General features: G+C 34.1%; 1 protein-coding gene across 7 annotated transcripts in view; it reads left to right on the top strand.

Annotated features, from left to right (window-relative positions):
* The window catches only part of LOC149546844 (uncharacterized), a 48,922-nt gene extending 38,391 nt beyond the window's left edge, over positions 1-10,531 (top strand). For all 7 annotated transcript variants that reach the window (XM_089791384.1, XM_089791381.1, XM_089791385.1 and 4 more), the window contains one exon: positions 9,799-10,531. In XM_089791384.1, coding sequence (XP_089647510.1) covers positions 9,799-9,988 — 190 coding nt within the window. In that variant the 3' untranslated portion in view covers positions 9,989-10,531. The remainder of the gene's footprint in view (positions 1-9,798) is intronic.
* The last annotated feature ends 1,844 nt before the right edge of the window (positions 10,532-12,375 follow it).

Below are 12,375 nucleotides of genomic sequence, written 5' to 3' on the forward strand. Positions count from 1 at the left end.
TATATATATATTTTTATGATTGATTGTTAAACCATTTTTTAATATCTATTTCTAATTATATATTATATAATTTTTAAAAAATATTTTGTTTATATTGTGATATTGCTATTTCAACTGTGTAGTTTTTGAGTCAAACTCATTGACCCGTGTTTCATGATTAGTAACCTCTCATGAGAATGAATGGAACATCAAAAAATATCATAATAGTGACAAGTGTTTAATGGTTTATCATTGTACCAAGGCCCTTCAAGGGTCATCAAAAAATGAGGGATCAATGGGTTCATCCCCGACTGCAATGAAATGGACACCAAAATTAGAGAGCCAAATGAGAGAGAAAATGAGAAATAAAACGTGTTTGATGTATTCTAATAGGCTCCATAGGGTTAGAAGAAAAAAATCATAATAATAAAATTTAGTTTTTTATGTTTTTAACATACTTTTTGACCAATATATATTGTATAAACAAAAAAGAGAAGCATACATAATTACAACTAAATCATTTCATTGTATGAATATATGTTGCTTGATCATTGATCAATGCCAAATACCAAAAATAAATATTAAATACTCGCTCATTAATCTATGTTCACAATTCTAAAGAAAATCATAAATTGAATAACTGAATTGCAAAATGAACTTTCAAAACATATACTGGTTCATCAAATGTTAAAGTTTGAAACATAATGACAATATCATAATAGTGACAAGTGCTTAATATTTTATCATTGTATCAAGGCCCTTCAAGGGTCAAATGGGTCATAAAAAATGAGGGATCAATGGGTTCATCCCCGGCTGCAACTAAATGTACACACCAAAATTAGAGAGCCAAATGAGAAATAAAATGTGTTTGATGTATTCTAATAGGCTCCATAGGGTTGGAAGAAAAGAAAAAAAAGAAAAAATTAAGTTCTTTATGTGTTTAACATACTTTTTGGCCACATAGGCCATGGGTCCTCGCAGGTCCACAGACCCACAAGGACCCATAGACTGTAGTGGGGACCCTACTCGGACCTACCACAGACTCAAAGTGAATCTGAAGCCGAGAAGGACCTGGACTGGACCCGGTTGGTAGGGTCCGAACCTTGCAACTAAGTTAATGGGCTGAAGTCGAGATTAATTATTATATTTTGTTAAGCTCGAGCAGACTCAAACCCAAGACCTCCCAAATGAGAGGCTCACAACTTAACATTGTGTCGTAGCTTGCCTAATATAATCATACTTGTAAGTATATAAATTATATATATTATCAACTAAGTTATCGATTCAGATGCAAATTTCGAAGCGAATTCCAGAAGCGAATATGAGATGCGTGGAATTTTTTTTTTGGATGTGGATGTGGGAGGAAACATATATATATCTATATATAATATATACAAAGAAATGTAAGAAATATACAAAACAAATCATTTGATAGTATGACTAATACTTAACCCTTTATCAAAATTCATATGATATATCAATATGTGCTTGTCCAACATTAGAGTTTAGTCTTAGACAATAAGTTCAAATAGGTCATGTTCAAAATTCCAACAAAATAAAAACTTAGTTAATGATTAAAGATTCAATCAGCTAATATGCATTAGAGCCTGAATCATAGGGATTCACAAGAAAATCCACATTCTCATCATCATCTTCAACTGCTGAAAGATCATTTGAACCAAACATGGTTCCACTTATGCTAGATGCACCATGCGCCATGCTATCATCATCACCATCTCCAACTGTAGTAAGATCATGAAGTGTTGCATTCAAATTTGCACACTTAGGTGCTACATCACAAAGCTTTGTTGCCCCTTCCTTGTAACGATCATTCTTACGTGACTAAAGACACAAGTTGGTGTGGACAAAGACCAAGTCAGCTTTCTTGGAGCCCAACCAGTTGCACTTCACTGAATGGATAAAATGAGTATGTACTCCCATTCCTTTCAGTAGCAGAAGAACTAGCAACCTAGATAGTTGTCACACAACATACAAATGAAACACAAATTAATTTTAAAGAATTTGTGAAACACTAAATTCTAGAATGCAAGTGTAAACATAAAAGTTTAAAACATAACAGAATTAAAAACTTACTTGTGATAGGACCTTGATTGCAAGAGGTAGAAGACACTTGAAAGGTTGATACATGTACCACCATGTGATAGCTCCCATTCTATTTTGGTCCTTTAGTGCAAATGGAGAATGCTTTAACCCCGAAGCCAACAACCCAAATTCTACCCTCACTTTTTCATGCATTTCTTCCAGTGGGAAGAGTCTTGTAAGAGCTTTGTGGCACTCCTTAGCAACCTCCTCATCGGCAACTGGTGCAATTCTACTCGGCATACCAAGTACCTCCTCACTACAATACCTAGGAGATAAGGCATATGCAATGAGGTGCAATGGGGTAGTTATCTAATTCTAGAGATGGTGGATAATTGCTTGCACTTGTTTGCATAAGGCTTCGTTTTGTGTGGGGTCACTCTCACATACTTGTATAAAATGTATTACCTTCTCAACCGTGGTGTCCATGCCATCATACACATCCCCCAAGCAAGGGTACCTGTATCAACAAAATGAAGCATAATCATGATGGGCTCGGTGAAATCCAATACATATGCCACACGAGTCCACCAACTCTCATCCAAGATCAAATCCCTCACCCTTTGTGCTCTTTCTAGATTTCAGGCCTTCCATATGCCCCATTGATTACCGATGACCATTTGGCCCAATGAATCTTTTACCTTGAGGAGTCGTCTCATAACAATTGTATGAGATGCAAAACGGGTCTCAACAACCTAAGCAAGTTAACAATATGTCAATTCACAATAAAATTATAAATTTTAATTTTTAACTAAATTACAAATCCATGAAACTTCGTAAGTTAAAAAAATCAATTTACCTTCGGCAACTCCAATTTGGAGTATGTTCTAAAAATGGATTGTGACATGTGGTGGTTTGTCACAAACATTTTTATCTCCTCCCCCTCTTGGTATATTTTCTTGACCCAATCTATTTGAGTGCCAATCTTCTACACGATCAAGTTAAGGGAGTGAACAATGCATGGGGTCTAAAAAATATGGTCATACCGACTCTCAATCAAAGCACCTGCACCCTTGCAATTTTTAGCATTGTCTGTGACCACTTGTACTAGATTCTCACTACCCACCATCTAGATGGCCTCGATGAGAATTCTAGAAATGAATTCGAAATCCTTCACTTGCCCCTCACAATCAACAACCTTCAAAAACATTACACCCACATTAATCAGTGGCCGATTTCTTGTATCCTTCCAACCATCTGACACAATAGTTAGACCCAAAGTTTTCCAAGATTTTTTGATTGGTTGAAGGTCTTTCTTTATATGTGTCTTCTCTTGTTGCAATAGAGTCGTATGCAGTTTTCATACCCTAGGCTTGTGTAGTCAGTTGGTGATTCTTTAATTGCTGCCACAATTTCCTTCCAATATGGTGATGTCACCAAGTTGAAAGGAAGCCCATTCGCATAGAGGCAATGTGCAATAGCTTCATCAATTTTAAATGCGGTGTGCAATGGGCCCCTTTTGAGGGTTAAAATTCCCACTTCTTCCTCTGCAAGAATGGGTGTTGGGAGGATGCAATTGGTTCAGTGGGTGCATGCATCCTGCTCTTTTAGAATGGACCTTGATAGTAGCTTTTTTTTGATCTATTGATCAATGCATGAACAACTTCTTGTTCTCTTACAAATGAAAGTATTTCTACATTAGTCATCCTAGTACCATATTTGCCTTTGCACATTCCAAATCCTTTGCCAGCAGGGCCCATTAAATAAAGCTTCTCCTGGGAATATGAGCTATTGAAAGGTTTTCCTTTGTTACTTTGACAATAATTGCACTTTAAATAGTATGAGCCACCTCTTGCAACATGTGATATCCGTATTGTATGTTTTCACACAGAAGACCCTGTATCAGTTTTGAAATTATCAGTCCCTTGCCCTCCTTGTCCCCCACTGAACTTTGACTAGCACTACCATCGGTATCCATTCTTGCCTAGTTTTTTGCAACCTATTCAATAAGAAAATAAATAAATTTTAATTAGGTCCTAACAACTATGAACATCATGCATACAAGTGGAAATAAGTGAGAAAATACTATTAAAATAGATACCCAAATTTGCTTCTATATATCTTTCAAAAAATATAATTTGGAAAAAAATTTGAAAAATTTCTTCAAGAACTTGACAAAGTTCATCAAAAACTAAAAAAAATTCATCAAAATTCTCAAGAATGGGATTGATCATTTACCTTGAATGATTCAAACTCTTTTGAGAAAGCTATCTTGCCCTTTGATCGGTCCTCTTTGAAAATGCTGAACTTGGTTTCACAATGGCAATGCAAACTAGAAACCAAATGAGAAGTGGTTGTAGGTGCAAACAAAGTTCCAAAATGAGTTGTGAATGCTTCAACATTCACCTTTATGGTCATTTTAGGGTTTCATAGCAAAACATAGCCTAAAAAATCAATTACAACATGTGCATATTGGGCAACTTAAGTTGTTTTTGGGTTTTTTATATTTGTTTTAGTTGCTGGGCTTGCGGATGCTCTCGGAATCCGGCCTACATCCAAACGCATCTGAAAACCTGTGGTTGGCTTCTGACCAACTTCCACAGGGCTTCCAGACGCATACGGAACTCCACATTAGCATCAACACCCGGGGATTTCCCTGAAGAATCAGTAACTTAGATTATCAATAATTTTTTTCAAACAAAATATATTATGTTTCAAGTTTACCTACTTATCAAATATATTTGAAAAAGTCATTTTCATTTTCATTTTTTATTTTTTCATGTATAATTTTACATTTGTGTAAAAAATAAATGGAATAAACAATATCTAAAACAGGTTTCTACGAATGCCTTGACATACAATCACACAAGCATAGGAAATGGAAAATGAAATCAGAGCTATTACTATTTATTTAATTTTTGTGCTATACGTTTCTAAATTTTTTTACGGAATAGTTTAAAATTTTGCCTAACCATTCATTATAGTTCTCCCTGAAAAAATGTAATCGTAAATATCATATTCTTTTCTATAAAAAAATTATATAATAACTATACAATAAATAAGTATTATTTAACATATAGTTATGTTATACTCAAATATTAATCAATTATAAATATCATTACAATTTTACTGAATATTGCATGATAATTTAATATAATTTGGTGATACAATAATAATCTTTAATGTAGTTAAATTGATCAAATAACATGGGAGCAAATTGTGTAGTTTTTTTCTTAAAGATGTCATGACATTTTATGATGATAAAATACTTAGTTTTTGGTTCGAGTTCAATTCAAAATATAGGTTCAAAAAAACCGGTTCGTTGGTAAAGGGTTTTGGGTTTGTTCGTACAAAAACATGTAAAAATTATAAAAACTTATATATATATGAAGTCTAGAAGCATAGTTAAAATTAGAATGTCACATAATATCATAAAATCATATGATTCAATCATTTAAACAAAAAAAACACCATAGGCATAAACTTAAAACTTGTAAGTTGTAATCATAGCATCATGAATCAAGATCATACCATCATATATTTCAAGTTCAACATCAAAGATTCAAAACATTAAAATTAAATCACGATCCATGAATCATTACAAGTTCAAGTATCATTCTTTCAAGTTCATGTTTCAACTAATGAGTGTTAGAAGCCAACATAAGTCATTTACATTCACTCTTTAGGGTTGTGGAACTCAAAAAATTAAACGCTGTTCGCTGGGAGAAATTCGCCCGACTTTGATGGAAATTCAACCTGGGCAACACAAATTCACTCTAGTTCGAATTGGTTGCTTGCTGGTTCAAACCACCCCTCAAATTTTGATACCCTACTCGTATTTGTGGTGAACTAAACCAAAAACATGTACTGGTTCAAATGCAGACACAAACTGAAGGCCAAAATGGCGAACTTGGGTAACTAAGGTTATATATGCACAAAATGGATTTGTTGAAGAGTCTTTAGACTTTCAAGCAAATTGAACCATGTATAAAGTGGTTCCCATATATTTTTTCCTATCTTCTATTTAATTGTGCTAAAACAGGGGCTCTACAGTATGGCATCTACCACAACATCATGGATAAGGATTTTCTCGATGTTATACCCCTCTTTTGACCTCACATTTTTTCTTTTTATTGCCTTCTTCCTTTGGTCCTTACCCTTCTCTTGCTCTTCCTCTATCTATCTCTTCATGTTTTTTTCTCTCTCCCCCTCTCCCTATTTCACGATATCACAAACTAAGGTTTGATTATCTTTCTCATATAGAGGTTTTGTTTTAATTATATTTCAATCTTGTAAGAGGATGCATAATTGATTTGAAACCATCACTTCTTTATTGTGACCTTTGTAGCTCAAATTGTTGGACTAACCACCAATGTTTCCCTTTCGGATTCATGACATGGCTTAACTGCCTTCTTTGTTCTATAAGTCTAGTGGTTGTATTTGGGCATTGATAGGTCCATCTTTTGGTGCAACAACCATAGCTTGTAACAAGTGCTATCATAGCTTGGTCATAGGTTTAAATCTCCTTAGCTTTGGAGGGGGATTAATGGACTACCCACCAATGTTGCTCTTTGGGATTCATGACATGGCTTAATTGCTTCCAGTGTTCTATAAGTCTAGTGGTTGTATCGGCTATTGATAGGTTGATCTGTTGGTGCAATGACAACTTGCTTGTAACTCAAACATCATTTGTTAAATAGACTACAGATTGACCTCATGATTCCTTTTAATTAGGAAGCTATACATTTCATTCTATGCTCCCTTTGTCTCTATCTATGTTGTATTGACTCCTACCTACATGTAATTTACCTACCCAAATATTGTTCCCATGATTTTTGGAGTGATTTAAGATGTATTTTTTCCACATTTACTTGTTTCCAATATTTGCTCCACCACTTGACATAGAAAAGGTGTAACATACCATTTTTACTAAGCTGAAAGTAAAGAACATATTATAAGATTATAACAGAATATCGTAATGGAATGACATAAAGTAATTTAGAAATCAATACATATTACAAAAATGAAACTATTTCTGAATTTATTATACAAGATATAAAATCAGTCTTTAAGCAAGGACTATATCCATTTCCTATGAAAGACAATTCATTTAACTTCCATAACTAACTTCTACGCTTACATTTGAAAGAAAACTAACCAACTTAACCATATTTACAATTATACATTTCAAGTAATATAAAAGTATGTTCAAGTAAAAGATTTAGAATTCATACATGAACTGAAATAACTGTCGATGTGTTGTTGTGCAAGCCTCGACATTTGGTGAAGAGGAGAAGCATTGACATAGGCTTAACCTCCCAACCGTAGACCATAACATATCCCTACACAATCTCTTACGAGAAAAACCCTCCCTACCTCGAGTTAGGCTTGGCGCACATAGTCTTGCCATTTGAGCATTTTGGTGTTAAAGTGTCAGCTAAGCAACAGATGAGGCTGAGGAATTCCTCCATCAACCTTCCCTCTATCGGCTAGCACTCTCGACCTCTAGTGATCAATTGTGGCAAGCATGCCTCTAATCTACCTTGGCCAAAAATTAAGATGGGCAATGAACAACCCGATCACCACTGCTCAACTTGACGACTGAATATATTTTGGACAATCATGAGCTGACTTAGACTAAACAATTTTCTTTCTTTAAATGTTAATGCACTTTAGACACTTTTTAATAGTTCATTCTTCTTACAGGAATACCTCTCTTCACCCATTTACACTTGGCTCTGCTAGCCTTGGGTGCATCTAAGGAGATTGCTGGTAATTATGAGATTCTCATCAATCAGATTTTGTGAATACCATTCTGATTATTATCATAGCTGGTATATAGCAAATACCAATGTATAAGTCAGAGAAATACTTTATGCCAAATGATGGAACAAACCTAATACAACGTACAACATTATGCATTAAGCAATAGTTGAGCATTCAGTCTTAAGGGAACTATATCGGATCAGTCCCTATGGGTATGCACCCGATATGCATAGATAAGAAACTAGTCATAAATAAAGAATGAGCAGGGTTGGTACTTATCATAAATTCTTACTCCTTTTGAGCCTTGGTTACGGCCCAGATATGTAACCAAGCTTGTGATCATGATATTCCTTCATTCGATAATGATATATAAAGAGAAGTTTGCATTCAAAAAGGCGTAGCATGAAATAAGAAAATACTTGCAAAAATGTTTCATGACTTGAGAAAAACAATTCAATTGTTGACGTGATCCTAAGGCAACTATTCCACGTGATAATGCTTTCACTAGTGTGGCCCAACCTTGCAGATCGAGTATGGTAATATGTTCTAGGATATGGATAGAAAGAAGAGAAAGGTATTTTGGTTCAGAGTAATCGCATGACAAGAAGGAAGTGAATAAAAGAATGATCCTTCAGCCACAGGGAAAGAAGATAAAGTCTCCCGTGCTTCCAGTTAGAAGAAAGAGCTCAATATCGGTTACAAGAACTTCATAATTTCAAATTTTAAAAGTTGATGCCGATAAGGTGGCAATCGCTCGTCGATATGGAGTCATAATAAAACATAAAGATTATGGTTTCATGATAAGGTGGCAAATGCTCGCCATATGGTTTAAAACATATATATATATATATATATATATATAATGTCATCATGCTATTGATTTCTACCTATAATTGTACATACATATACATATATCTATACGTGTGTGTAACATGTGAGTGCGTATAATTCCTTTTTATCATTATATTTTCTCAAGGTACGCACGCATATATGTATATATACATGTAAGTGCAATTCATAGATATTACCAAAATATCATGGTGGCATTATATATATATATATATATATATATATATATATATATATATATATATAAAGTTACAATGTTGACCACTTGCACAGTCTCAAAATAAAAGAGAGGTAATAGTTCTTCTTATGATATTAAATGTTTAATATTTCTCTTGTTACATGACTGTCCAAGGTATACTGCGTTGCTTAGCTGTTAAATCCTTCATCAAAGTAGTTAGAACCCATAACTAAGGGTCTGACAATGGACAAAATTGGTTCCCCATTCGTTGAATCCCGTTTAACAATGCTTCCCCCCTTTGTCTGCTCCGCCACCAAAAATGCATATTCTACAATAATAACATGTTCCTACATTTAAATTGAAATATCAACAAAACACAATAATTGATAACTGTAACAACGGCTAACCACCACTAACATTTATCTTAAAATATAAGCATTCATTTTTAATCAAAATAACAATAATCAACTAACAAGTCATTTACACATGAATCAATTTGGTTAATCATAACTTTTAATTGAAATAACAATAATCAACTAACAAGTCATTTACACATGAATCAATTTGGTTAATCATAACTTCCATATCACAAGACCATGATATCCGAGAGTTTCTAACTAATCATTACAACTGCTATAATATTATTTCAAAAGATCAAGAATTTGGATGTAACAAAAAGTGGGTGACAAATGTAGATCTGGTATAATAACTATAATGAAAGCCACGAGAAGAACCATGGAGAACACTCTTTGAATTGAAATATGGATGTTTCTAATAGCTGATTATCTAATGTATAAAAATTGATTAATTGCATCCTTTACATGTTAAACAGAGAACCGATAAAAGTATGCAATAATTTACTTGATGCCATTAAACTATAAAATGCCAGTGAGCATAAGCACATTCCTTGAGGATTGATTGCAATTATAAATTCTTATGGCGACATTCATTTGATGCATTTGTTGAGATAATTTCTTGTTTTGCAGGGTTCCGGAGACTCCACCAAAGCTGCCTGACTTTTCAGTAGCATTGAAACCTGCCGAATATGAGTTGCCTCCAATTGATCATAGATGGAGGGCAGAAGTTGACATGCAACAATATCCAGTTTCATCTCTTGAAGAAAATAAAAGAGAGGGCAAATGGGAGTCATTTCAAATTGATGAACTGAAAAAATGAAGATTATTTAAGCATTGTAGCAAGAGCACGGGGCATTCTCGCAAGACTTTTCTCTTGGTCTTCAATGCAGCAATCTGCTAAAGCAGAGTTGAGATGTAAACTACCTTGTAAACTGAGGTACATATTTTTCGTGGTCAGGAGCATAAATTGAAATTGTTTTGATTTTGTTGATGGCTGTTCAGTTTTGAACAAGAAACAAGAAAATTGGATCCTTGCTACAGATGCTACTGGTTCATCGTAACTCGATTTTGTATGAGAATCAGTACATGTACAGTAAATGAATAGATATTCTGCATTGCAGTTGATTTTTTGTGTACATTGAACGAAATGCACAATTATTTCTTGGGGATTCCAGTTTGGGATATATATAGCCTAGCTACAATCACAAGCTATTATCATCTCACCAAATTGGCATTGGATGATGATTAGTGCACTCTGCCTTGCAGAGTTGAGTGCTCCCCACAAAGTTAGGCTGTTTTCTTGTTAGTTCTTTCTATCCAATTTGACTGTTGCAATTGAAAGGTTTCTCTTCATTTGTGAAAACCTATTTTTGATATGTTTATGATATTGAAGCTGCTGCTTTTCTGGTTAAATTTTTCTTCTATTTTTATTGATATGGCAGCAAATAGTAGTCTATTCTTCCACCATATAAGTGAAGCATCACTTAAATGACTAGCATGAATTCAACATATATCATTGAAAGGTGTATGACCCAACAACAATTAATAGAAAAGGTATGATTTGAAAAGCCTTCACAAATATGAATTTATTTTAAATTCTTCAAATAAATGGAATACCAACATCATCATGAAACCGGAATAAATTAGGACTGTTTAAGCACAATTGTAATCGATAAGTAGGAGTAACCTTCGAATGGAGTAATTTCAAATGGTTAAGGAAGGTTTTCTTTCTTTAATTGTAAGAAAAATCAGAAGTGTTTTTGATTCTTTAGATTTTATTTTTCAATCTTTATGTTGGAGATGAACATAAATGTTCACACAAAAGCGTTCGATAACAACAATAACAATGGATAGTCAGTTCTGTGCCTCCCTATTCCTTTTATATTCATCCTTGTAATTTGAGTTCTATATCAGACGACCTATAAAAAGAGAGAGTATATCAGACCTATAATAATAATAATAAATATTTTGATTATTTATATTTTTATAAAATTATTGGTGTTAGGATAAAGGTGTTCTAATATGATTATTACTTTAATTATTTTTGCACTTATTTTGCAATTGATGGATTCATATGTTGGGACTATATTCACTATTGTGATAAGTTTGGTGGAAGAGTCGCGAAGAGTTATATTTAGGTAGTTAGGATTTATAATGGAATTCACTTTGACTTCTGGTGTGAGGTAGGTGTTGCATATGACAAGATGAACATTATGAATGAGTCACATGTTAGTGGTTTGAGAAGTTGCTATGTGCAATGTGTCATTGAAATGGCAACTTGTTCTAATAACACTTACCTTTTGAGTGTGAATTGGTTTTGGAAATTATTGGCGCTTTCCACTCGTGTTGAGCTTTATAAATATGTTGATTCTTAGTGTATTTTGTATGATAAGTTGGATGCTTTCGAAGAAGTTATAAGCCGGAAGTATTTTGTTTTGTTTCTATAATACTCTTGAAGAGCATTGGCTATATGCATTGTACAGTAACTGCTAGTTGTTGTTGATAATGCAATTGAGCTCTTGCTCTTGGAATGTGGGTTTTTCTCGAAAGAACTTTCCCACACGAACCTTGTGTTATGGTATTATTTGATTGAACATAATTTCTATATATTTATCTTGCTAGAATTATGTTTTGTGTTGTCATTGATGTCAACCTCCAGTGTGGCATTACATCAACTTGACGAGGAATGAAATATTATTGAGATTTGTAGAGATTATTGAGAGTGAGAAGATGTTGTTGAGACTAAGAAGACATTGCTAGGATTGAGAAGAGGTTGTTGAGACATTGATGAAGTTGTTAAGGTTGAGAAGAGGTTCTGATTAGGTAAAAACAGGTTTTGACAGGACCCGAAACCTTGTACATCAAATCAAAAGATATAACAATATAAGGCCCAAATACAACCATGTGAGTCACCAAACAAAGATAGGGAATAACCAACAAATTCCCACCACAATGAACATCAATCCTAAACAAGGGAGCTTAAGATTTAGATTTAGATTTAGAACCTCCCTTGTAGGACCGCAAATTCTTATCTAGAGGAGGGATGGAGTACTTAGATTTCTTTCCTTTTACCGTTGTCCATCCATCCTCTAGCTTAGCCGCATCGTTCTGCCAATCCCTTGAAGAAATGAAGGAGTCCACATGGCAGACCAAAGAAGTATCATCCAACAAAACACTCTCCCTAGGAGAGGCCAATTTGGGCGAACC

This window comes from Cupressus sempervirens, chromosome 7 (genome assembly GCF_028749045.1).
Source record: "Cupressus sempervirens isolate cs-2001-9-10 chromosome 7, ASM2874904v1, whole genome shotgun sequence".
NCBI classification, from domain to species: domain Eukaryota; kingdom Viridiplantae; phylum Streptophyta; class Pinopsida; order Cupressales; family Cupressaceae; genus Cupressus; species Cupressus sempervirens.